We start from the raw sequence: 27,941 nt of genomic DNA on the forward strand, positions 1-27,941 counted from the left end.
AAAACCCTAGCCAAACACTCCACACTGAAGAAACAAAAAAAAAAAAAAAGAATCGTGTTCATTTCAAAGACCTGAAAAACAAAAAGAGGTCCAAAGGCCGTAATTTTGGATCTGGAATCCAAATCGGGATCTATTCCGGGAAGAAATGGCGGCTTCTTCATCGCAGGTGGAATCTCTAGTCTCAATCGCCGAGATTGTTTCTACTCCGTCAACTAAAAAACGGGTCCGGATCTTTCGCGATGAACTCCCTCCCATTATCGCCAATTCAGGTCTCTGATTCTCTTTCTTTTTTTTTTTCATTAATATTAATTATTAGTTGTTTTTTGTTAATGTGATTGTTTCATTTTACTGTTGGAACTGTTGAAGTAAAATTTGTACTTAGATTTATTGGAAATGAAAGGTGTTTCTTTCAGGGGTTGTTGAGGTTTTAGAAGTCAGAATTGGGTTTATGGAATTGAAAATTTTAATATTTTTCTGTAAATGCTAATTTTTGCATACATTGATGTATATGCGTATGTATACTTAGTAGTGTTTACGTGTATAATGGATAAAAAAAATACGAATTCATCAATGAGGTGAATTTGCGTTGTTGTTGTGAATTGTAGCAAATGGGAGTGATTACATGTCGGCACACTTGAGTACTAAGTAGTGTTTGTTTCTTGAGTAATTACTGGATGAATGGTTGCTGAAGTAGGATGGATTAAAGTTTGAGAAGAGTTGAAAATAAAGTTCATGTTCTTGGCTGTCTGTGGATGTGAAATGGATTTAGAGTTATAATTAGAGGGTTTTCGTTTATGAAGCATGATTTCAAAGGTTTGCTGGTATCTAAATCACCTTGCTTGACTGGTTTAACTCGGTTGCAATCTGTGTAAAAAACTGGAAATATTTTATGAATGAATAAGGGACAGAAGAATTTGTAATTTGCATTGACAAAGTAGGCATCTTCTTTCCTGTTGCCTGAAGTAGTAGATCATAATCTTTCTGTGAATTTGTAAACTGATTGGCATTAATAACGAGAAAGGTAGAAAGATGTCTTCTCTGAATTTGAAAGTTTTACTCAGAAATGAAGTTATGATTTTGCTTTTCCCTATTGGAGCTTATATCATGTGCTGCAATCTCAAGAAATTGTGTGCATGTTGAAATGCATTAATTTTGTGAATCGACTGCAAATAAGCTGGGTATACAGCATGATTAATCTTAGATATTTTATCACTTTTAACCTTCACTTTAATGCAACACATGGCCCCCTCTCCCCCTTTCTCTCTCTCTCTGTTTCTGTCTATCTCTCTGTCTGTCTCTCAATAACTGAATATTTGTGCACTCGATGCTGCAAATATAGGGTAAAACCAGAATAAGATGAACTTATTTTGCATGTACATGCATCTACTGACTGGTTGAACCATTACTCATTTTGAACAGATATGTCTCCTGACTTTACATCACTTTTGGTTGATATAATATTTAAAACATTCCAAATATATGATGATGGAGGGTCGAGAAAAGCTGTTAATGATGTGATTGTGAAGGCTTTAGGCGAGGTTACGTTCATGAAAAGTTTTGCAGCGGCACTTGTTCAGGCAATGGAGAAGCAATTGAAGTTCCAATCTCATGTAGGGTGCTATAGTCTACTCAAGTGGTCATGTCTCCTCTTAAGCAGAAGTCAATTTGCCACACTTTCGAGAAATGCATTGTGTAGAGTAGCTGCAGCACAGGCATCTTTGCTTCATATTGTCATGCAAAGATCTTTCCGTGAGCGAAGGGCATGCATAAAAACATTTTTGCATTTATTTTCTCAGGTTTGCTATGACTAACCTTTTCTGGTTTTTAGGATATTGTCCTGCTGGTTACTGCAAAATAAATTTCTTAGATTTTATTGCTTTCTTTTTTTACAGTCACCTGATGTCTACAACATATACATAGAAGAAATAAAGGATGCACGGATTCCATACAAGGATACTCCTGAGTTGCTATTTTTATTACTAGAATTTTCTTCTCTGGTACCATCTAAGTTTGAGCAAAGCAAGGTAGGAGTTATTTGATTTCAGCTTTGTTATTTATGTTGGAATTTCTTTGACTTTTGGGAATCTTCAAGGCTTTTTAGTTTAGTGTTTACTTATATTCACCGAGTTGTATTGAAGGTTTAACATGATTGTTTGCTTTGTACAGCCTATATTTCTTGACATCTATGTTAAAGCTGTTTTAAATGCCAGAGAAAAGCCAACCAAGGGGCTTAGTGAATCTTTTCGTCCACTATTTGCGCGTATGTCACATGAAGATCTCCAAAGTACTGTGATCCCGTCATCAGTGAAAATGCTAAAACGCAACCCTGAGATTGTGTTGGAGTCTGTTGGAATACTATTAAGTTTAGTTGATCTTGATTTAAGTAAGTATGCAATGGAAATTCTTTCTGTCATATTACCACAGGTTCGGCATGCAGAAGATGGAAGAAGGGTTGGGGCATTGGCTATAGTACGCTGTTTAAGCCAAAAGTCTAGTACTCCTGATGCTTTTGAATCAATGTTCAATGCTGTTAAAGCTGTTCTTGGAGGTTTGACCTTCTCCTCTTTTTAAGACATTTATAGATCTCCGTGTGCGGTGTATGACACTTTAAGAGTTAAGACCTTTAGTCAGTAATCTTTTCATGAACTTTAACTCAACTTTCCGTTGCAAGCAGGCTCGGAAGGAAGGCTGGCATTTCCTTACCAAAGAATTGGCATGATCAATGCCCTGCAGGAACTGTCTAATGCTCCTGAAGGAAAATATCTCAACAACCTCGCTCGCATTGTATGCAGCTTTCTTTTAACTTTTTACAAAGATGAAGGTAAGCTATGATGATTCTCTACCTCTTCTGTTTACATATAAAAATTTTAGTTAAGTTTTGTTAGGTGTTGAAAATCCTTTACAGATGATCTTTCTGAATCGTCATCTGTCCTTGCAGGAAATGAAGAGGTCAAGCTAGCAATACTATCAACTATTGCTTCTTGGGCAGCCCGTTTTGCTGATGCAGTTCAACCAGATTTAATTTCTTTTTTTTCCTCTGGCCTCAAGGAGAAGGAGGCTTTAAGAAGGGGTCATCTTCGTTGTTTGCGAGCTATCTGCAAAAACTCTGATGCCCTTTTGCAGGTCAACAACCCTTTTTTTTTGTGTGTGTGAAGCTTGTTCTTGTCATTATTCTTGTTCCATTACCGTGAAGCTTTTGAAATATGAATTTTCAGATGTCAACGTTACTGGGGCCTCTTGTTCAACTCGTAAAAACTGGTTTCACTAAAGCTGTGCAGCGTCTAGATGGCATATATGCATTAAATATTGTTGGGAAGATTGCAGCTGCTGATATCAAAGCAGGTGTTTGTCTTGTTGTAGTTGCAAATGATTGCAGATTAGGATGCCTACAATCTCTTTCCATCCATTATTATTTTCTAGTTCAAACGTTTTATCTCTTTTTTATTCTATTTGTCTTTGCCTTTCCCAGAGGAGACTGTGGCAAAGGAGAAAATTTGGTCCTTGATATCTCAGAATGAGCCCTCACTTGTTGTAATTTCGATGGTAGCTATTGCTAAAACTTTGTTTTTAGAGTTTTTTTTTAATTGGATTATTTTTAACATTTTTTCCTAAAAAAGTATCTTTGTTACCTAGGTCTCAAAATTGTCAATTGAAGATTGCATATTATGTGTAGATCTTCTTGAAGTGCTATTGGTGGAACACTCTCGCAGGTTTAAGTCATTTATAATGCACTAATGTCTTGTAATATTTATTTATTTTGGCTTATGACTAAACTTCGTTGAGTTGCCTTCTTTATGCAGAGTGTTGGAAACTTTCTCAGCGAAATTACTGTTACAGGTAGACCAGTGTGCATTGATCTTTTTTTTTTTTTCTGTTACCAATTGAAAGAAAGAAACTTTGATCTTTGCTCCGTGCTAAGGATGAATTCAATATGTGATAATTGATTTTGAATTTTGATGTAGTTATTACTCTTTTTAATGTGCCATTCAAGCTGGGATGTACGTAAAATAACTTATGATGCTACAAGGAAGATAATTGCTGCTGCTCCTCAGTTATCAGAAGATCTTCTGCTTGAGTTCTCAAACTTTCTTTCTCTTGTTGGAGAGAAAATAAGTACCTTGAAGACAAGGTACAAAATGAGTCAGTTCTTTAAGTTTTGGTGTTTTTAATACCATGCACTGATTGTCTATTTTGAATGTGTTTTATAGGTATAAAGACTGTTGTTTTGGATTTTTTCTTACTGGCGAAATTACTTTTATCACCGTCCATTTTATTTTATGGTTATTGTTAATGTTTTTTCTTCTTCTTTATTGAGGCTCTATGTTCTATATTCTGAATTTTGTTTAGCCTTTTATCTGATCTGATGAGAGAAATCTAAATCTGTTTGTTTGTAGTGATGCAGATAATTCTCAAGACACGCAACTTCATATCATTCCATCTGTTGAGGTTTTAGTGAAAGCTTTAGCTGTTATATCATTCACAGCTCTTGCTACAACACCAAGTGTATGTACACGAATTATATTCTGCTCTCATCATCCGTGCATAGTTGGAACTGCAAAAAGAGATGCTGTTTGGCGGGTATACTAATTTTATCTTTTATTGTTTTAGTTTCATGAAGATATTCTGGTTTAGTGGCTTATTTTGTCTTTGTTTTACATTCATCTTTTTTTCCTTAGAGGCTCCATAAATGTTTGAGAACACTTGGCTTTGATGTGATTGGTATTATCTCTGCTAATGTTGGCAATATCTGCAAGGTAAAATCTTTGTTCTTGGGAAATATGTCTTATGTCTTTTTTTTTTTGTGGTAATTAACCTTATTAGCACTGCTGTCCAATTACATGCTTCTGTTATGGTCTGTAGTTAACTTTTTTGGGGTAATGTTTTGTAGGGTCTAGTGGGACCAATGGGATTGATGAGTGCCAATCCATTCGAACAAAAGTCTGCAGTATATTCTCTGTGCACTTTGATGTCAATAGCACCTGAAGATAGTTATGCGGAGTTTGAGAAGGTGTTGCATATACTTAGTCAAAGTCAGTTTCTTTTTTTTCTTGGTGCTGATTATTTACGTTAGCTCCCTTCCACTTTGCAGCACCTTATAAACATTCCAGATCACCATTCACATGATATGCTTTCAGAAAATGACATTCAGGTGTGGTTTATAACATTATCTACTTCATTTGTTCTGGTTTCTTGGGTGTAATCTTTCACTATAGTTATGCTATTATCAGTGTTTTGGCTAGTAATTAAGATCAACTGCCACATATATGAAACAGTTGACCAACTTTGGTAGGATTAAACTTTAGATAATGTTTCTTGGATCAGGGTAGGGATGAACCCTGTATAACAATCTTTTAGTGTTTATATTTCTTTTATACATTTCTCTCTCTCTCTCTCTCTATATATATATATATATATTTATGTGTGTGTGTGTGTCTATATATATATATATATATAATTCTCAGCGAGCTGATATTAGCTACAAAAACAAAACTCTTTCCTCTTTAGGTGGGTGAAAATTTTTGCTAAACAATTATGTTAGCAGCTGTCACCTACTGTCAATTTCTAGTTGCCTTATTTTATGACAAGGATTTAGTTCTCTGCGGTCTATCTTTCCTAGAGACTTGGCATAAGACATTTAAATTGCTATTATGAGCATATTTAGTTGTAATGGTGCATACTTTTAGCATTGGTTTCCTTTGCGTGTGACTTCTAATTGCACCGTTAGATTACATGCATATTGTTTCTACTCTGCTATTTTTTTTTCTTTCTGTAAACTTTGGCTTTTTTATTACAGAAGAGTGTGTCAAAACGAGATATCTAAGAGGATTGGATGGACAATGTTATGATTATTGAGTTGATCATCTTCTTTTTTACTTTTAGCTTCCCTCTTAACTTGTTTTGGGCCTTAAAGTGCCACATGTACTTGGCTTTGTTAATCCTCATTCTTCTTTTGCTCTCTCAAGGTTTTTGGCTGCAATATGTGCTTCATTCTATATTTCTCAATCAACAAACTTATTTCTCTCACTATCTCCTAATGCATGCTTACTTCAAAGATGGCATAAATTAGTAGGGCTTTAATTTTTTAAGGTTTTTTCGCAACAAAATTTCCATTTTAGTGAGTGGCTACCTGAGGGTAATATTTTTAGCGAGAATGATGGGAAAGTGTGATGATCAAAACTTGGCTTACAATTAGAAGGTGGAGGAATAGTATAAGTCATTAGATCACCCTTTTTGGCGTATTATGTTTTGTGTAGTTTTATGTTCTTGTTCATTGAGTTGTTCTTTTTTATTTTCTTTAAGACTTGATTCTATCATTTTTATGTTGTTTTAGGTTTTCCGGACTCCTGAAGGAATTCTTTCCAATGAGCAAGGTGTTTATGTTGCAGAATCTATTACTTCTAAGAATGCAAAACAAGTTGAGGTCTTGTCTCTCCTTTTCTCTTTGAAAATTGTTCATCTTGGTTTCCTGCGGTCTTTTACATATCTTTACTTTATTAGAACTTTTCATTCATTTATATTATGTTATGTTCTATTACCAGGACCATATCAGTTCCAACCATTCTGGAAAGAGGGAGGTATCTAGTAGAGCAGCCGGTGGTGGTGGGAAAAAGGATAGCGGAAAGTCAACAAAGAAAGCTGGCATGTCAACTTTGCCTTCTGTTTATTGCTTCATAATTTTTATTGCTTAATTCATGTCATAAAATTGTCTGTCATTTAATCCATATAGATAAAGGAAAGACTGCAAAAGAGGAAGCCCGAGAGCAGCTTCTTAGAGAGGAGGCATCCATACGCGAGAAGGTTCGGGAAATACAGAAGAATCTATCATTGATGCTGACTGCTCTGGGGGAGATGGCAGTTGCTAATCCTGTTTTTGCACATAGTCAATTACCTTCCCTGGTTTGTTTCTTGCAAACTGCTCTGTTTTCTGTCCTTCTGTATTTCCTTTTAGGTATGTTTTATAAGCCATTGATGAGAATGTTGCATGGCAGTCTTTCATTTTCTAGCTGCAACCTCCTTTATGGTGGTGAGGTAGGGGTTCCATCAGGTTGCTATCTTAACCGCCACCTGGCACATATTATGAGGGTACAATTTACTTAAGGTTTCTTACATACTTTCCTCAAGTTCTCCAAGTGGTGAACCCTAAACCTAACTTCATTGCTGAGTTAGCAATTTAAAACATGTGATCCATTTTCATTGGGGAACTTTTGGAACAGGAGATAAGAAACCTCACCTATGGTTTTGTTTGTAGTATTATTTCATATTGATTGAGTTTAAAGTTCGTTGTTTGTCTACCTATTAGGTTTGTTCTTAGTATGGTATCGGCACTCAGGTTATTTGTTCCTTCCTTCATTACCCTTATTTGTTGTTCATGTGTTTGGCCCATTTTTCCTATTGTTTTTCATTGGCCCTACATGTGAGGAAGTGATAAGTGGTGTTGTCTCACATTGGTTAAGAAGTTTGTTGCCCTTTATTCAAGTTGAGCCGTCAATTGTTTTACGTTGGATCTTAGCAATTTTGTCTACATATCATGAACTTTTTTTCAATTCTCTAATGCTCAAAAACTGGGATTTGTTTGAGTGATTCTAGTGATGCATGCTATAAAATGCCATGCATTAGAAACCTCTTTGTGAGCTCAGTAAAAATTCCCTTCTCCTCCTAGATCCGGCATAGGCTCATTTGTTTTCCCTAATTTGCCTGTCCTTTTCTCATTTTTTGCATCTCCATTTCAATTTCAATTTGCATTGGCAATAAATTTTTAACTCAACTTGCAGAGGAACTTAGTTTTTATTTATTTTTCGCTCAAAGTGGCATTAAATGCTTGTATTAATCTAATTTTCCTTTGCTGTTAATTTCATATTTGTTTTCCACCAGTTATTTGGTATGGATTTTGTCTTTAGATTTCTTCTGGTTAAGTTCGTGGATCCTTTATTTTTGCAGGTTAAGTTTGTTGATCCTTTATTGCGTTCACCGATTGTTAGTGATGTGGCCTATGATACATCAGTGAAGCTCTCCCGATGTTTAGTTTATCCCCTATGTAATTGGGCCCTCGATATTGCTACTGCTCTACGTTTAATTGTGACTGATGAAGTTCACATTCAGTGGGAGCTAGTTTCTTTTGTGGATGAAGAAGCTGAAGAAAGACCATCTTTGGGTCTTTTTGAGAGAATTGTATACGGATTGTCTGTGTCTTGTAAATCTGGACCTCTTCCTGTAGATTCCTTCACTTTTGTCTTTCCTGTAAGATATCCTACTTTCATGTGTTACTGAATGCTTTCAATGATGCTTCTGTTATTTATTTATCTCATCTATGTTTCTCATCAGATAATGGAACGGATTTTATTATCACCCAAGAGAACAGGACTTCATGATGATGTTCTTCGGATTCTTTATATGCACATGGACCCTCTTCTTCCCCTTCCTAGGCTTCGCATGTTATCGGTTACGCAATCAAACTTTTAGTCTAATTTAGAGATTTATGATTTATAGTCTTTTTTTTTTTAATGGTTTGTTCCTGCTATATCATTCATTTTACTTTTTGCAGGCTCTCTATCATGTTCTAGGTGTTGTTCCAGCTTATCAAGCATCAATTGGGCCTGCATTGAATGAGTTGTGTCTAGGCCTGCAGCCGGATGAAGTAGCATCTGTATGTCCTTAACAAAGTTCCTTATTTTCTGCTACATGCTGATTGAAAATATATGTTATTGAAAATATATGTTCTATGTATTAATTTTATTCTTACAGGCTTTGTATGGAGTGTATGCAAAAGATGTTCATGTTAGAATGGCTTGCTTAAATGCTGTAAAATGCATTCCATGTGTTTCTGGTCGGGCTCTTCCTCAAAACGTTGAAGTTGCAACAAACATTTGGATTGCTCTACATGATCCAGAAAAGGTTTGGTTAGAACTGTTTTCATGAATGTTCAAAATTTTGATTTTTTTGGCTTCCATTTGATGAGTCATTCAGTTCATTATCTCTGTGCTTTCAGTCTATTGCAGAAGCTGCAGAAGATGTATGGGATCGCTATGGATACGAGTTTGGGACTGACTATTCTGGGATTTTCAAGGCACTTTCTCATATAAATTACAATGTGCGCTTGGCTGCGGCAGAGGCATTAGCTACTGCTTTGGATGAAAACCCAGATTCTATACAGGTTTGTTGATATTTGCCTTTCATATTGCTTTCACGTTGTTTTCTGATCTTTTTGGTGATATTTTCAGGAATCTCTTTCTACTCTATTTTCTTTGTATATTCGTGATTCGGGTTTTGGTGAGGAAAATCTTGATGCTGGTTGGCTTGGCCGACAAGGAATAGCACTGGCATTGCATTCTGCAGCTGATGTATTAAGAACAAAAGACCTTCCTGTTGTCATGACATTCCTGATATCACGAGCACTGGTGTGTATTCTTTCCTGATTTTTGGTAATAATTATTTAAGTGTGCTGGCTTTGCTATATAAGCTGGGAATGATTCCTCTTGTATTTTATTGTGTAGGGCTGCAAAATTATTTGTACTTTTAGTTTTTTTCACTAGAAATAAGGATGTTTAACTACTTTGTGAAAATTTGTCGTTGCAGGCTGATCCTAATGCAGATGTTCGTGGAAGAATGATTAATGCTGGTATTATGATTATTGATAGGCATGGAAGAGAGAATGTTTCTTTGCTATTCCCGATTTTCGAAAATTACTTGAATAAGAAGGTTAAACTCTCTTCCAAATTAGAATACTTTCTTTTGAATATGTTCCATTGATTCCATGCTTGCATAATCAAGTGCTGGAGTACCTTGTTTTTCTTCTTCCTGTAGTTTTGCAGAACCTGCTGAGTATTCATGCATAATTTTTCTCTTTGTGTAGGCATCAGATGAAGAAAAATATGATCTGGTTCGTGAAGGTGTGGTTATTTTTACAGGAGCCCTAGCAAAACATTTGGCAAAGGTGCTGATTTTACTGCTTCTCTCTTATAATAAGAAGAACATGGCATTGTTCTAGTTTAGCTCTAAGATCCGTACTTTTGTTAACAGGATGATCCCAAAGTTCATGCTGTCATAGAGAAGCTGTTGGATGTGTTAAACACTCCTTCAGAAGCTGTGCAGCGAGCAGTCTCGACATGCCTATCTCCTCTGATGCAATCAAAGCAAGTATGTGGCACCTGGTGCTAAAAATGGGTTTTTAGGTTTAGAAATAATAACCTATGTGCTTTTTATTTTGTGCTATTATGCATGATAGTTTCTGCTTGAAGATATATGATACTTCTGCAGATTCATCTCCTTGTCAGGATTACTGATCAATTTAATGTTAACATTGCTTGTATAGGATGATGCAGCCGCACTTGTTTCTAAACTGTTGGGTCAGTTGATGAAGAGTGAGAAATATGGTGAACGTCGAGGAGCAGCTTTTGGACTCGCAGGAGTGGTCAAGGGGTTCGGTTTATCATCTTTGAAGAAATATGGGGTTGTGGCTGTATTACGAGAAGGTTTTTCTGATAGGTGTGACTTCCTTTCAACCCTTCAGCTCTTATCACATATATAATGGATGCTATTAAGTTTAATTCAGTTGGGTGAAGTTCCCAAACTTTAATTGCTATTCTATTCTGTCTGCTTTGATTCTTTTTACCTCTCCACCCCCTCCCCAATTAAGATTGCTGATGATGCTTGTTATGAACATTAGTCATATATTTAGTGACTCATTTAGTTCCTTTTCTCATTCTATTTTTTGTTTCTCTTTCTTTTTCATTTTCAATTGCAGAAATTCTGCAAAATCTCGTGAAGGAGCTCTGCTGGCATTTGAGTGCCTTTGTGAATATCTGGGAAGATTATTTGAGCCGTATGTCAACAATCATTAGGGCCTATTTTTTGTTTAATTTCATGTTAGATAGGTCCATCATTGTACAACATTTTATATTTGATTGCATGTGATTTTGATCCAGGTATGTTATTCAGATGTTACCATTGCTTTTGGTTTCTTTCTCTGATCAAGTAATTGCAGTTCGTGAGGCTGCTGAATGTGCAGCTCGTGCTATGATGTCTCAACTGAGTGCACAAGGAGTAAAGCTTGTCCTTCCATCTCTGCTAAAGGTGATGTTTCTGTTTGTTTTCCTCGTTCCCCACTTTCTCTTCAACTACTGATGTAATTTGCTTTATGGTACTGAATGCAAAGCTATTGAAATATATGTTTAAAGGTTAATATCACTTAAGAATCTTGAAAGGTTTATACATTAATTGACAGATAGTTGGAAATTGGAAGATACTCTGTTTAAATTTGCACACTAGTTGGGATGATTATGTACTTTCTTTAGGATACAGTAAATGAGTTGTGTATGCCGGCCATAAACTCTTAGGTATTAATATAAAAGCATGTTTGATGAGCCACAAGCAAGTTCTTATAGGTTTCCTGTTTTAACATCTGTCTGTCTTGTGGTACCTTTTTGTGCATATCTAGGGTCTTGAAGATAAGGCCTGGAGAACGAAGCAAAGTAGTGTACAACTACTTGGTGCCATGGCTTACTGTGCTCCTCAGCAACTCTCTCAGTGCCTTCCTAAAATTGTACCTAAATTGACAGAGGTCATTTCAATATACTTGTTTTTTGTTATTTCAGGTTCTGACTGATTGTACCCTTGGTTTGATACCAATTTTATTTTGACTTTTATATTTCTTTGTTAACTGTAGGTGTTAACAGATACACACCCCAAGGTCCAATCAGCAGCGCAAATGGCCCTTCAGCAGGTTATAGTTTATCCTCTTTTCTAAGCTCTGGCTTCTTTTTACATGAAAATTGTTGAGCTAATATACTTATTCTTTTAGGTTGGAAGTGTAATAAAGAATCCGGAAATATCTTCACTCGTCCCAACTCTTCTAATGGGTCTTACAGATCCCAATGACCATACAAAGTATTCCCTTGATATTCTCCTCCAAGTAAGATTCTGCACCTGAAAATATCAATTTTGATTGTTTTCTCTTTTGTCCTTCTAAACTTATTTTTAATTTTGCAGACAACTTTCATTAATTCAATTGATGCTCCTTCACTTGCATTATTGGTACCAATAGTACATAGAGGTTTAAGGGAGAGGAGTGCTGATACCAAAAAGAAAGCTGCTCAAATAGTTGGAAATATGTGTTCCTTAGTCACAGAGCCCAAGGATATGATTCCTTACATTGGATTGCTCCTTCCTGAAGTGAAAAAGGTGCCTATTCCAAGAAAATTTTAAATTTTAGATTTTGTTTTTTTTATTTTTTTTGTGTAAACCCTTAATTCCAGAAGTTCATATGTTGAAAATATGTACAGGTACTTGTAGATCCCATTCCAGAAGTTCGATCAGTTGCAGCTAGGGCCATTGGATCTCTTATAAGAGGAATGGGAGAAGAAAACTTCCCAGATCTTGTCCCATGGTTGTTTGATACACTTAAATCAGACAATAGTAACGTTGAGCGCTCTGGTGCTGCTCAAGGCTTGAGTGAGGTTAGAATTTATCAGTTATTGAATTCTGGCATATATACATTGACTTAAATCTTTGCTTATCCTTCCAATCTCCAAGAATATATGAACCAATTTTATAGGTGTTTCCCATCTCTCCGTTTTTTCCACTACATGCTGTGTTTGGTTATTTTTCATCAGTGTTAGTGGTATTAACATGATGAGGGGATTTACAGATAGGAATAAGGGGATTAATTGGAGGCTGGTCCTAATATGAAGCTTGAGGGATTTAGAGATTTTTAATGGACAGGAATGTCCGAGTTAGATCGAGCTAGAGATCTTGAGTATTCTTTTAGCTGACTCTTGTTTTCACTTTCTCTGTACATTTTCTACTTAACCATATTTTTCTAAAGTTTCATTGATGTATAAGAAGTTGCCATTATTTGTTAAATTGTTTTCTGTGCACTTGTCTACTTGCACGTGTAAGTCTTGTGCCTAACGTGCTCTTTGTAAATTATTACTATTATTTTTCACCAATCAAAAATAGAAAAAAAAAATCATAAGTTGAGTAAGCAAGAGATGTTTGCATCTATCTTCAGGTCTTAGCTGCCCTAGGTACCGAGTACTTTGAAAATGTACTTCCTGATATTATTCGAAACTGTTCGCATCAAAAGGCATCTGTACGTGATGGATATTTGACACTTTTCAAGGTAATCTCATCATACCTTTTGATATCTTAGTTTCCCTTGAAGAAATTCTTTTTATTGGATTTTCTTAACAGTTTTCTTTGAAATTTGTTATAGTATTTCCCAAGGTCATTGGGTGTTCAATTCCAGAACTACTTGCAGCTGGTGTTGCCTGCCATCTTAGATGGTATATACTAATTATCTTTTCTGTTCTTCAAATCCTTAGTTGGACCTTCTTTGATAATGATTCTTGGCACAAGTTATTTATAAATCAATTATAATGGCTGCTTATATGATAATAGGTCTTGCGGATGAGAATGAATCTGTGCGGGATGCAGCTCTAGGTGCTGGGCATGTCCTAGTGGAGCATTATGCAACAACGTAAGGATTCTTCTGGTTTTGTTTTTGAAGTTAATTTTGTACTTTATCTAAAAAATCATTAGGATTTGTTCTGGCTTTCTCGAATTATTCTTGGGCATTTTTAAAATGTTAAGTTCATTTTTGAATAATACAACTTTGATGGATAAAGATGGATAAATTGCATGTCTAGTCTCAATGTCATCCACTAGTGACATAATGATGATCTTTTCTGTTTTCTTCTTCATGTCAGGTCGTTACCTCTTCTCCTTCCAGCTGTTGAAGATGGCATCTTTAATGATAATTGGCGAATCAGACAAAGCTCTGTGGAGCTATTAGGAGATCTCCTGTTTAAGGTTTGCATCTTCATCTTTCAGTTCTCCTTGTAATTTTTTGGCAAATCAGCAATTTTGGTTTCCTTGGTCCTTTGGAGATCCAAACCAAGTGACTCTTTCTTACCGCCTAAGAACTCAATGATTTTATTTCTTTACTCTATATCTTATCCAGGTTGCTGGAACTTCTGGGAAAGCTTTACTTGAGGGTGGTAGTGATGATGAAGGTGCTAGTACTGAAGCACATGGACGTGCTATTATTGAGGTTCTGGGAAGGGATAAGCGCAATGAAGTTCTTGCTGCACTATATATGGTTCGAACTGATGTCAGCATTACTGTACGCCAGGTAATTTTCTTCATGTTAGTTATCAAATTCATTAAATGAACTAATGGTGTGACCATTTTGATTACAGTATATTGTAGATAAACTTAAAATTTCCTTCTCCATTTGTCAGGCTGCATTACATGTATGGAAAACTATTGTGGCAAACACCCCAAAGACACTCAAGGAAATAATGCCTGTTTTAATGAATACTCTAATTACTTCACTTGCATCAGCATCCTCTGAAAGGCGGCAGGTTTGTACCTGAGTTGTTCTGCATCCTCTGTTATAATGTTAAGGTTCAGAACTTAAAAATATCCGTCGGTTATATAGGTTGCTGGAAGATCACTGGGAGAACTTGTAAGGAAGCTTGGGGAGAGAGTACTTCCTCTGATCATTCCAATTTTATCCCAGGGATTAAAGGACCCAGATGCTAGTAGAAGACAGGTGAGTCTTTCCTCTTCTCATGATACTGTATTTTACCTTTTATTCTCTGTACTGTTGAGTGTGATCATCCTTTGATCTAAATACACAAAGATATACGGATTCATATAGTATTAAAAACAATTATGGATGAATTATGAAGTAATTATTTGGAATCTATTAGAATGCTATAGTTCTATTAAAATTATAGGAAGCATGAAATATTGATGTATTACATTTTTTTTTATAGCTTTTTCTTTCTTCTCTTTTTGTGTGTCATACTTTTAAGCTTCATTCTGTGAATCTTTTTTTAGTGGGAAGTCCATTGAAGGATATTGTTGTTGTCATCTAATTCCATAACTGAAAATATCATATTGATATCTGTATAAAGACTAGTTTAATGTCTAAGGATTTCATGTGAACTATATGATACGGTTTAAGTGTTGGTTGTTTTGTTAAGCTTCTTTTCTTCTACCTGCTAATAAAATTTCTATATAAGGTACGACATCATTAAGGGTTGGGTAGGGTTGGATTGACAGGCAAGGTTTGTGTAAGAAGGTTCCTCACCTTTGTATTTGTGACATCAGTGCTTTGCCTCTGGGTAATTGTTATTGTTCTGAAGCTGCAATTTTAATTCTTCTTTCTCTGCAGTCTTTCTGTGTGTATGTGTGTTGATTTATGATACTTTTAGTTTTGATGTCTGAAATTACATGGTTGATAGGGTGTATGCATTGGTTTGAGTGAAGTGATGGCGAGTGCTGGTAAGAGTCAGTTATTGAGTTTCATGGATGAGCTTATTCCTACTATTCGTACGGCCCTTTGTGATAGGTTTGTTTCAATCTTGTGTCTGCTAGTGCTTGTTCTCTATCTTTAATTGTTCGAGAAATTATTATGCCTTACTATTTATTCCAACAGTGTTCCTGAGGTTCGTGAGTCAGCAGGCTTAGCATTCAGTACTCTCTACAAGGTACTTTTTTGATCTCTTGTTTCTTTCAAACTTGCTTATATAGCTATATTCGGACAGAATGAACTATAAATTGTCTTGATGCAGAGTGCTGGTATGCAAGCAATTGACGAAATTGTTCCAACATTGCTACATGCTTTGGAGGATGATGAAACTTCTGATACTGCTCTAGATGGTCTCAAACAAATCTTGAGGTTATATTTTACTTCCCTCTGGAGACTATGGTTTTCTATTTCTTGGGCATGGTTTCATATAATTTGCCAGTACTAAATTGCTCTTTCTCGGCAACTTTAGTGTCAGAACTACTGCAGTCTTGCCTCATATTTTGCCTAAGCTGGTTCATCTTCCCCTTTCGTAAGTGCCCACTCTTTTACGTTGTTGATATTTTTCAAAAAAATAAAACTTGCTTTAATAACTCTGCTTGGTTACTGATTCTTTTGCAATTCTGTTCAGTGCCTTCAATGCACATGCTCTTGGAGCTTTAGCTGAGGTTGCAGGGCCTGGCCTTAACTATCACCTTGGTACCGTCCTGCCTGCTTTACTTTCTTCAATGGGTGGTGATGATGTGGTACACACATTTCCTTTTCCTTCCTTCTTTTGTAGTACTCATTTTGAACTTGGAATGTGAACTGAATTTTTGTTCATATTCATTTGTTATTAAGCACATAAGCCTTTTTAATTCAATGACATCTTACTGCCTGCTCATTGCGGATGTTTCAGGATGTTCAACCTCTTGCTAAGGAAGCTGCAGAAACAGTGGTCTTGGTCATTGATGAGGAAGGCATCGAATCATTAATGTCAGAGCTTCTTAGAGGAGTTGGTGATAGTGAGGTTTGTCTGATATGCTGTTAATGGTCACTAAGGCTTGCTCTTTTTGACTGACACAAATGCACTTACATTCTGTGGCTTTCTGTGGTTTCAGGCATCAATTAGAAGAAGTTCATCATATTTGATAGGATACTTCTTCAAAAACAGCAAACTTTATCTAGTTGATGAAAGTCCAAACATGATATCTACCTTGATTATTTTGCTTAGTGATTCAGATTCTGCCACGATTGCAGTATGTTATGAGCTATTCCTTGCCTGTTATTGCCCATCTACATAGTACCTTGCATCTAATGTTTGGTTTATAGGTTGCTTGGGAAGCTTTATCAAGGGTTGTCAACTCAGTTCCAAAAGAGGTACTTCCTTCATATATAAAGTTAGTACGCGATGCTGTATCTACTGCAAGAGATAAGGAGCGTAGAAAAAAGAAGGTGAGTGGTTGCTACTTTCTCATAAGGATGATGATTATCAGATGCAAATGGTCTGTGGAAAACTAACAAATCTGAACATCCTTTTTTTTTTTAATTTACTTGCAGGGAGGCCCTGTTGTTATTCCTGGATTCTCTCTTCCAAAAGCTCTTCAACCTTTGCTTCCCATATTTCTTCAGGTATTCCTGTTTTTCATTTCTCTCCTAAGTGTGTCATCATTACCTCATGTTGATATCCCAAAAATGTCGGATTTTCCTGAAACATGCAATTCTAAATTAGTGCTGGTGAAAATACAATGCTTAATCATCTCTACCTTGTGTTTCAAGCCCATTTCTTTCTTCATCCATGTTTTGTATAGATAAATAAAAGCAATATTTTGACAACAATTTCGGTACCAATTACCGTCATAAATGCCATTTTCAATGGATATTGCAAAATGTTCTATTGTTGTTTCTATCATACAATCATATTACAATTTTTGTCTAAAGCATCTTGAATGTTATTTTTGCATGTTGAGAATCTTTACAGTTGGGATGATGCTTGGAGTTCAATGCAATTGCTAGTTTATGTACACTTTTCTTTTAAGTTCAAGTTTGTTTATATGGTGAATTCAAATGATCAAATTCAGTTGACTGTTTGAAACTTTTTTATACATTAATTAAATATGTTTTTATTTGTTATTATGGCATTTTACTTGATCTCTATTCCTCTGACAAGTCAACATGGTATTAATTTTTTTATTTCTGATTGGATCTGCAGGGTCTGATTAGTGGGTCAGCTGAACTAAGAGAGCAGGCAGCCCTAGGTCTTGGGGAGCTTATTGAAGTGACTAGTGAACAATCACTGAAGGAGTTTGTCATCCCAATAACAGGGTATGTACCGTAGGAAATTGAAAGGTTTAAATAACAAAAAAGGACGTCACAAAGAGAGGTTAGAATAAATGAACCAAAAAAATCGGAATGTGTATAGCACCATTCTTAGCTACTGCTCAGCCTGGCTTGGTTGCCTGATGATACACAAGCCTGGTTTTGAGGCTGTCAATACTTTGAGTCACTGTTATTAAACATGGACCGGTCCGGTAGTTAGACCGGTACCTGGTGACCCAGCTCGGTTTTTTAATGAGATTGTTTCTGTAATTGACCCAAGAAAAGCCAGAGTGGCCCTCAGGATTTATTAAAAAACCGGTGACCCACTGGGTTTGTTATTGACCTGGGTCAATTAAAAATCTTTTAAAAATTATTTTAAAATGCTAACTTACTTAATGTTTGCATGCTAATTAATAATTCTTTTGTCATTTTCACTACAAAAATATTTGTCTTCAAAAAAGTTGAAAATAAAAAATAAAAACTTTACAGGGAACTGAAAGTAAAAAAAAAAATGATGTAAACTTAGCCTTTTTTTCTAATTTTTTAAATGATAATAAATATTTTTAATTCTTATATCATAATTTTTTAAATTATACAATTTGTGGAAAAACTAAGAAATAAAACTGTGTGAAAAACTAAGAGTAAAACTGAATATATATTGAAAAAATGCTCATAAAGAATTATACAAGCACCTTAGGTTTATATACAACTAACTAGTAGGTAAACTAGGAAAATAAATGTTCCTAAAAACTAATCTTATAATTGAGGGATTGTCTATCTTAATTTTTTATCATTGATTCTAGGGATATAAATGTAAATATATAGATTATAAGATTACAATCAGCTGTAAATAAGTGTTTTCCCACACTCCTCCTCAAGTTGGTGAATAGGTGTTTTTCATTCCTAGCTTGAAAATAATTTCTTGAAATGTTGTAGTACTTAGACCTTTAGTCAACACATCTGCAAGTTAACCCTTGGTTGATACATTCGGTGTACAAATCAACTCACTGTCTAATTTCTCCTTTATGAAATGTTGGTTTACTTCAATGTGTTTTGTTCTGTCATGTTGCATAGGATTGAGTGCAATGCTTATTGTAGACTTGTTATCACAGTAGAGTCTTATTGGTCCATCTCACTTGATCTTCAAGTCTTTTAGGATAATCTTTAATCATAGTAGTTCACAAATTCCTTGAGCCATTTCTCTGAACTCTGCTTCAACACTTGATCTTGCCATCACATTCTGTTTTTTACTTCTCCAAGTCACAAGATTACCACCTAGGAAAGTGCAGTAGCCTGAGGTGGATCTTTTATTAGTTACTGAACCTACATAATCAGCATCTATATATGCCTTTAGAACCAGCCCCGAATTTCTTTTGAATAAGATACCTTTCCTAGGATTGGCCTTCAAATAGTGCAATACATGGTAAACAGCTTGTAGGTGCACTTCTTTAGGACTATGCATAAATTGACTTATCACACTCAAAGCATATGCTATATCAGGTGTAGTACGTGAGAGATAAATGAATCTTCTAACTAATTTTTGGTACATCTCTCTATTTACAGCAGCATCTTCATTAGCTTCTCCGAGTTTATGATTAGGATCTTAGGGGTATTTGCAGGTTTACATGCGAGCTTCCCTGTTTTTTTTAGAAGATCCATCACATATTTTTGTTGTGAGATGAATAGCATGCTGTTAGTGAGCTACTTCAATTCCTAGGAAGTATTTTATCTCAAATTCTCTAGCCAAACATTGTTTTAGAGATTCTCTCTTTTTCATCATCTCCAATTCCAATTATATCATCAACAAACACCAATAGAATTGTGACTCTCCCTAAATCAGAGTGCTTGATAAACAATGTGTGATCTCCTTGACTCTGTTTATATCCCATTGCTAGCATCACTTTGGCAAATCTCCTGAACCAAGCCCTAAGAGACTGTTCAAGGTCATATAAATCTTTTTTCAACTTTCATACTTTGTTTGCTTCTAGAGGATCTCCAAATCTCGGTGAAACCTTCATATATATTTCTTCTTCCAAATCACCATGTAGAAAAGCATTCTTTACATCAAATTGTTGAAGTTGCCAATTGTAATTTGCAGCTAATGATAACAAAATCCGAACTATATTCATCTTGGTAACTAGAGCAAAAGTTTCCTAATAATTCACTCCATAAGTTTGAGTGTAACCCTTACCCACTAACTTGGCTTTATACCTTTCAACAGTACTATCCACCTTGTATTTTACGGTGAAAACCAAGTTACACTCAACTGGATTTTTTCCTTTAGGCAACTCTACCAGTTCCCATGTCTTTTTTTTTCTGTAAGGCCTTTATTTCTATTTTCATGACTTGCCTTCATTTCTCACTGGATAATGCCTCGGATAATGTAGTTGGAATAGAAATAGTGTTTAGGCTCACAAGAAAACTTGTGGGATGGTGAGAATTTTTCAAATGATACAAAGTTATAGATTGGGTATAGTGGATGCTTAGTACAACAAAGTTATAGATTGGGTATAGTGGATGCTTAATACATTCTCTAGTTCCTTTCTTAATGGCAATAGGTAGATCATAAACTAGTTATAGTTTGAGGAGATTTATGCTTATTTTGAGAAACAGAGTCAAAGACTGTAGTTATCTCATTTTCAGAGTTAGGATTCTTGGACTGGCACTGGTTTAGGATTTGAAACTTTCCTTCTTGAGTACACCTGTAATTCCTTCATAGAATGAAGATCAATATTATCCTTTGTCACATCTTCTGTGTTTGGAATGGGTTCAGACTCAAATTCAGTGTTTGACTTGGACTCAGAAGAAACAGGTTTCGACTTAGAAGAATTAATGGGTGAAAATGTTGAAGAAGAGGATAAATCAAGCAAAAAGACATCTTTATCCTTATCTTTCATGAATGAAGTCTCCCCCTGAAGATAAGGCTAAGTAAAAAATGGTTTGCTTTCTTCAAAAGTAACATCTCAGACACAAAGAATTTTTTGGTAGGAGGATGATAACACTTGTACCCTTTCTGAGTTGATGAATATCCCACAAAAATGCAGTTAGTTGCTTTAGGATCCAATTTCCCCCTATTGTGACTGTGAACATGAACAAATGATCTACAACCAAATATTTTAGGTGTGAGGTTGTTTATGGTATTAAAGTTGGGATAGAACTGTGAAAGTAGTTCCATAGGAGTTTTAAATCCCAAAACCCTTGAAAGTAACTTATTTATAATATGTGTGGCAGTGAGAATAGCTTCCCCCCAGTAGGATTTGGGTACGTTTGCTTGAAAAAGTAAAGCTTGGGTTATGGCTAGTACATGACTATTTTTCCTTTTTGCCACTCCATTTAGCTGTGGAGTATTAACATAAGATGACTCATGGATAATCCTTTCCTTTTGGAAATAGATAGATAAACTCTGGTTGAAATAGTCTCTTGCATTATCAAACCTAAATCTCTTGATTTTCACTCCAAATTGATTTTGGATCATGTTTTGGAAGCTTAAAAACACACTATTCTCATTTGATTTGGATTTAAGTAAAAATATCCAAGAGACCCTCGTACAATCATTTATGAAAGAAACAAACTACCTTGCACCCGAATTATTAGGAATTGTAAAGGGACCCCATATGTTATTATGAATCAAGTAAAAAAGAGTAAAACTTCTTTTATTGCTAACTGAAAAAGACACGACTATGCTTTGCAAGTTCACAAACATCACAATGAAAATTTTTGGCATTTAATCCTTTGAACAAAGAAAGAAGCATGTTTTTCAAAGTTCCAAAAGAAGGATGTCTAAGACAAAAATGATAAAGTCGGATTTTGTTTTTATTGGGAGATTTTTCAAAAAGAAATACAAAGGTAAACTATTCCTGATATTACTTGTGTTGTTTGATGTCTCAAGATAGTATAATGCATCTTTCTCCTTAGCAAGTCCAATCCTCTTTTTCGAACTCTGGTATTGAAATTCACAATAAGAAGGATAAAAAGTCACTTTGCAGTTCATATCTCTGGTAAGTTTTTGTATAGATATCAGACTAGTAGATAATCCAGGAACATGAAGAACATTTTTAAGAACAAATGAGGGATTAATTTGAACATCTGCTAATTCTGCCATTGTAGTAAGTGAACCATCTGCAACAATAATTTTTTTATTACTAGGACACAGTGTATATATACTAGACTTTTGTGAGGAATGTGTCATATGGTTTGTGGCTCTTGAGTCAATGACCCAAGAACTTGTAATAGGCTTAATCGAGATATTTAATCCATGAGAGCCAGAAGCTTTACTTGAACTAGAAACCTTACCCAAGGAACATACCCCAGTAGGCTTTTTTAGGGTTTTCAATAGGCTTTTCAGTTTCTCAATATTTTCTTTATCCAACTTTCCTTGTTTCTGAGATATCTGTAGTATTCCAGTGATTTTCCTAGTTGATACTTTCTCAAATTGGGTGGTAGTGATAGCTTTCTTTGAATTGAAACAAGTCTTAAGATATAACCAGAAATGACTCTTAGCAATGAAGGGTAAAGAAGGGAAAAATAAAATGGCTATAAAGGCCTTAACAGGGTTCGGCAATGAAGGCCCAAAATAGAAGTCAACAATGAAGGCTGAAAATTTTGTTTTCCAAGAAGAGCTTAAAGCTCTGATACCATGTGGAAAAACTAAGAAATAAAACTGTGTGAAAAATTATGAGTAAAACTGAATGTATATTGAAAAACTGCTCATAAAGAATTATACAAGCACCTTAGGTTATATACAACTAACTAGTGGGTAAACTAGGAAACTAAATCTTCCTAAAAATTGATCCTATAATTGAGGGATTGTTTATCCTAATTTTTTTGTGCTTAACTCTAAGGATATAAATACTTAATTCTAGGGGTACAAATATAAATATACAGATTACAAGATTATAATAGCTGTAAATAAGTGATTTCCCACACAATTACATAAAATATTTTAATCTATATATAATTTTATTTATAATATCTTAAAATATTGTAATTAACCAAACATTGACCCTAATGATCCAACAGTTGAACCAATTGACCTGAGACCAGAAGCCTTGAAAGGGTCAACATTCAGTCTGATTCTGATGACTATTCTCTGAGTTTGAGTTGGACCCCTTGGAGTCAATACTTCTATTGGAATAGTTGACCACTATATCTCTATTGGATAGAGAATGAAATTAATATGATTTTTTTTGGCCAAAAAATTAGCATGAATTATGTTTGATCCATTGCCAGTGTATAATTTGATACCTTGACAGTGACCACAACTTGTCTAATTTGATAAGTTGGCAAGTTCTGGTACATTTTGTTGTAGTAATGAAAGTAGAAACAACAATAGAAACACAGAATAGAAGCTAAAATTGATGCAAAACTCAAGCTGAAAAAAAAATATACAGTAGGCGGTAGTTGGTTATAGAACTACTAACTTTCAGTATAATATGGCTGCTTAAAGTGTCTAGAAGACTTTGTACTAGGGTTATAGTAGCTTTATTCCTAGCCCTTGGATACAAATAAGCCCCATCTAATCCTAGCAACTCGAACTCGTTAAAGGATCATACACTTTCCACCAGATCAGTTGAGAAAAATAAAAACATAATCACTTACCATAGACTAAAATAAGATAGCAAACACAGAGAACATGTAAAAAAAAATCAACTTGGTAGAATTTAAGGATGCTTCTACTTCATATTCATATATAACTCTTACAAATATCATACGCAGTCAATAGCCATGCCTATTATCATCTTTCAATGAAATCCCAAGTTTGTTTTTGAGCGTTTTCTTTCTGCTTTCTGTCAAGCTTTTGTTATCTTCTTCAGGCTGTCAATAACACCATGCTTTCTTATATTTGTCATTTACATTATCAAGTTCATTCTTGGTTATGTTGTTCGGAAAATTGAGTGTAAACTGGATTCTGTGAAAGCATACCTAAGTTTGTTGCAATGTCATGTAAAAGGAAAAAAACAATTTATAGCTTTGACCACTACCTCTTGATGTGTGTTGCATAAGGATGTAGGTTAATATTTTGCATATTTAAGGTTACTTCTCATTCAAGATTTGTGAAGTTCTTAAGTTGTTAAAAGTCTCATTTTTCCCTTGGATAAATTCATAATATTCTTTTGCTGACTGCTATTCAGTGTTTTTTCGAGTCTGATGCATATTTGTTTTTCCATTTTTCTTTCTTAACTGCAGGCCTCTTATTCGAATCATAGGTGATCGTTTTCCTTGGCAGGTCAAGAGTGCTATTTTGTCTACATTGAGTGTCATGATCCGAAAGGGTGGGATTGCACTGAAACCTTTTCTTCCTCAGCTACAAACAACATTTATCAAGTGTCTACAAGATAATACAAGGTCCTTTTGAAATCTTTAGTTGCTGTGTCAGTTTATTTACTATAGACAATGTCTATTGTGTTCAACTGTTTCAGTCTGAACTTCATTATTCCATTCTCTTTCCTTTGATTTGCTTTAAATTTTTCTGTTTGATGTTACTCACATAACCTTGCCATATTTATTACCTTTTTTTGTGTGCTTGCTTGTTGCTTTTTTTTTGAATTCTCATGTGTTTGAATGCAGGACTGTCCGGTCAATTGCTGCCCTCGCACTGGGTAAGCTTAGTGCACTAAGTACCAGGGTTGACCCATTAGTCAGTGACCTCCTATCTAGTTTGCAGGTAATTACTAGCATTTGGTCTCTGTATGAGTCATTTATCTTACAATTGGATGAGATAGGTTACTAATAATTGACTGTTCAGGCATCAGATTCTGGAGTAAGGGAGGCCATGTTGACTGCTTTAAAAGGTGTGGTAAAGCATGCTGGTAAGAGTGTGAGCCCAGCTACTAGAACTCGTGTCTACACTCTCCTCAAAGATTTAATTCATCATGATGATGACCAAGTTCGAATGTTTGCTTCAAGCATATTGGGTGTTATATCGCAGGTACTTTGCAGATATTCTTAAGAACCTTTATTAACTACTAGCCTTTTTGTCTCGCTACTAGTCATTATGAGGAACAACCCTGGACCGCGGCATTATTTGCATATTTTGTGTTGCCTTTTGGCCCTATCCGGTGATGAATTCATCACTTGTACAGGTGACTAGTGGAACCAGCTAAAGAGATATGCAATATTTTCCCTGCTATATGTCAGTCTGCTTATTCTGAATCCATTTTGATTTGCTCCGATTGTCTTTTGACTTTTCTTCTAATGGTACTGCAGTATATGGAAGAGTCGCAGCTGTCCGACCTTCTTCAGGAACTTCTAGATCTATCCTCTTCTTCAAACTGGGCTGATCGTCATGGCGCCATTCTTGCATTCTCCTCCTTACTCAGGCATAATCCATCCACCATTTTGACATCTCCGGAGTCCCCATCTATTTCACTGTGTCTCAAAGGCTCCTTGAAAGATGAGAAGGTATTGCAATTCTAAAATATTTTATTCAATAATTGCTTTTCACCATTTTCTGACCCTTTCTTGTGAAAATAGTTTCCACTACGTGAAACATCAACCAAGGCATTGGGGAGGCTTTTACTCTATCAAGTTCAAAGTGATCCCTCTAACTCCGCCGCACTTGTGGATATTCTTTCATCCGTACTTTCAGCATTGCATGATGACTCTAGTGAAGTAAGGAGAAGGGCATTATCTGCTATAAAAGCTGCTGCCAAAGTATGTACGGGAGCTTTAGTTCTTTATGCTGAAAGCATAACTGGCCTATTGTTTTATTTCCATGAGGATATGTGTCACCTAAAATATGTCTAATGTTGTTGCAGTCGAATCCCTCAGCTATCATGGCTCATCTTTCATTGATTGGCCCTGCACTTGCTGAATGTTTAAAGGACAGCAGCACCCCAGTTAGGCTTGCTGCAGAAAGATGTGCTCTCCACAGCTTCCAGTTGACAAAGGGTACTTTTGCCTTTCTATTCCATGTTTTTTGGCTGGTTGCTTCTCCTCAAGCAGCCTTACGATGAATTAAATGCATTCTTCTTACCTGTTTTTCCTCTTCACTTGAGAGTTGGTAGAAACAAGAGCATCATGTTGTACTAACTGATTTATATTTTCTAGGTACCGAAAACGTTCAAACTGCACAAAAATATATCACTGGCTTGGATGCTAGACGCATATCAAAATTTCCTGAACACAGGTACACCAAACTTCTTTTATAACAATTACGTGTACATCTCTCATTCTCGCTTATGCAAATGTGTTCATGTTTTTTTTTTTTTTTTAAATCTTTTAAGTGTGATTCCAAACCGATGGTATCTTAAGCTGTTTGCTGAATATGAAAATGCAGCGACAACAGTGAAGGAAGTGAAGATGACTCAGCGAGCAGCTGAAAATCTGTTTCATCGTTCTAAATATTGCATTCTTTCTTCATCAAGACGACTCATAATGGATGTAACTGGAACTTCAAATAATTGGAAGGGTCTCCAGCCAAAATTTTCCCATGGCATCGGTGTTTTTTCGTATGAAGTACAAATACATACAGAGAAAGAGCCCAAATTTTTGGCATATGGGTTTTTTATAATATCAGTGTAATTGCCACTCCCTAATAATGAGCATGATATAGAAACCACAGGCCTCATGGATGGGAATTAAATTTTCAGGATTATAATTGAGAATAAACCACTTTTGTTTTGATGTGAAATAGGGCCTTCATTTGACTAAATATTGTTATAACGAGAGTTTATTTTTACATATATAGTATTTAGTAAAATGTACTAGTTTCTTCTACTTTTACTATATTTGGATATATTATAAACCCAATTTCTACTGCATATGATATGAACAAGGGCGTATCAATCGAGAAATAGCTTTCGCCCTTTTCCCAATTGATTTAATTTGATACTATTTGAATTATTTGAGAGATGTCTATGGACAAGAAAATCATATTTTTCTGGTTTTGTGCAATGTTGGTGGGCTCAGTCTTGATTGAAGATACAAATGCAGCAGCACCACCACCAATCGGCAACCCGGCTCTGGGAAGAAATCGTCGACCTCCATGGAAATGAGGGAATTGCCTAACCCCTGAATCAAATCATAAAAATAGAGGCTGTGAGAAAACCACGAAATGTCGACTTCCACCCATGAGTTCGCCCAATGCCTAAATAAAAAGGCTTCATTCAGCTCATCGTGTTCTTACTGTATTTGCATGTATCATGGAGCTATATATATATAGAATTATATCAAATGTATAATATAATATATACATCTCCCTTTCATCTATAACATATCAAAAAACAATTAATACCTTCACATTTTGATTTAATCCTTAACTTGTTTTAATTCTTTGAACTTTGTCTGTGTGCATGAAATCTTTTTTTTTTTTTTTTTTTTGACTGGAGAGATGCAAATGTATGATAAATAGTTAGAAACTCAGCTAGGGAAAGGAGCTTTATGAATTGTGAAAGATTTACCCAATTATTAAGTTTTGGCTCATCAAATCAAGAAAGAGCTGTCCTTCTCCATCTTTCAACTTAGCATCACGTCAGATTTTTTGCCCGTTTTGCCTGGTCGCTTGATTTTGAGCCTGTCTCGTCAGGTATCTATCGGGAGGGGGTGTCAAAAGTCTCACATCTTGTGCCTGAGTGTGACTTATATATGCTGTTGGGCTCTCCACCTTATAAGGTAGCTTTTGAGGTTGGATTTTGATCTTTCAACCACCTTAACCTCATAACAAAAGAGAAAAGAAATTAAGCAATAATACCCATTTTATGTTTGCACATGGAATTTGCATTTATAAAAAGATGAACCCTGAGTTTCTTTCAGTCAAGTTGCTGGATTTTAAATATCAGCATACATAATTTTTTTTTTAATATTTCCGAATTATGATCTCCTTTGTGTCAAGAAAGAGTAAGCTAAACTTGAAGAAAATATATATAATATGCCTCTAAGCAAGGATGGATTTATATATTTAATTAAAGCATTCATCGTATTTTTAAAGATTAAAAATTAAAAAAAAAATTTAGACACTTTTAAAATTTTTTATAAATACTCTTTTCGTAGATAAAATTAATAAATTTATTGATAACTTTTTTTATATATATTATAAATATACATTGCATATACGTGTTTGTATAGAGTAAGCAAGCAGCTATCAGCTACACAACGAAAAAAAAAAAAAAGAAAGGGAAACAATGAAAGAAAGCGACAATCTTTAATGGAGAAAATGTGGGAAGAATTAATGGCAACTTTTAGCAAATGTCGTAGATCTGTTGGCAGTTAGTTAATAAGGGAGATTAGAAGATATTAAATGATGAAGCATCCATCCATTTTCAAGTTTGACATCCAAAATTTCAAATCATAGTTTAAGATTTGAAACATTATATTATAGTAAATTCATAGA

General features: G+C 35.2%; 1 protein-coding gene across 3 annotated transcripts; it reads left to right on the top strand.

Moving 5' to 3' along the window:
- On the top strand, window positions 1–26,338 carry ILA (putative protein kinase regulator ILITHYIA). Of its 3 annotated transcripts, none has more exons than XM_022863275.2 (60): window positions 1–269; window positions 1,420–1,796; window positions 1,893–2,024; window positions 2,167–2,548; window positions 2,675–2,821; window positions 2,939–3,123; window positions 3,216–3,342; window positions 3,470–3,543; window positions 3,634–3,710; window positions 3,801–3,837; window positions 3,963–4,129; window positions 4,395–4,578; window positions 4,677–4,754; window positions 4,889–5,008; window positions 5,090–5,149; window positions 6,332–6,421; window positions 6,540–6,639; window positions 6,728–6,897; window positions 7,939–8,238; window positions 8,323–8,439; window positions 8,543–8,644; window positions 8,743–8,892; window positions 8,987–9,151; window positions 9,219–9,395; window positions 9,574–9,696; window positions 9,851–9,931; window positions 10,018–10,134; window positions 10,310–10,482; window positions 10,742–10,819; window positions 10,923–11,070; window positions 11,435–11,557; window positions 11,663–11,719; window positions 11,798–11,908; window positions 11,986–12,177; window positions 12,279–12,452; window positions 13,007–13,117; window positions 13,211–13,280; window positions 13,396–13,474; window positions 13,704–13,806; window positions 13,958–14,128; window positions 14,238–14,360; window positions 14,438–14,551; window positions 15,249–15,355; window positions 15,443–15,494; window positions 15,579–15,685; window positions 15,786–15,845; window positions 15,945–16,059; window positions 16,212–16,322; window positions 16,414–16,551; window positions 16,625–16,747; window positions 16,853–16,924; window positions 17,505–17,617; window positions 23,798–23,956; window positions 24,179–24,275; window positions 24,357–24,539; window positions 24,818–25,012; window positions 25,085–25,264; window positions 25,369–25,501; window positions 25,661–25,739; window positions 25,890–26,338. In XM_022863275.2, the coding sequence occupies exons 1-60, from the start codon at window positions 146–148 to the stop codon at window positions 25,930–25,932; spliced, it is 7,857 nt and encodes a 2,618-aa protein (XP_022719010.2). In that variant the 5' UTR covers window positions 1–145; the 3' UTR covers window positions 25,933–26,338. The 3 variants fall into 3 exon arrangements, with proteins under 3 accessions (XP_022719010.2, XP_089620082.1, XP_022719011.2); XM_089763956.1 differs by having other exon boundaries at window positions 12–269; window positions 25,837–26,338; XM_022863276.2 differs by having other exon boundaries at window positions 12–269; window positions 6,332–6,415.
- The last annotated feature ends 1,603 nt before the right edge of the window (window positions 26,339–27,941 follow it).

Source organism: Durio zibethinus, chromosome 7 (genome assembly GCF_047325235.1).
Source record: "Durio zibethinus cultivar Kanyao isolate XHJ-2024 chromosome 7, ASM4732523v1, whole genome shotgun sequence".
Taxonomy (NCBI): Eukaryota; Viridiplantae; Streptophyta; class Magnoliopsida; order Malvales; family Malvaceae; genus Durio; species Durio zibethinus.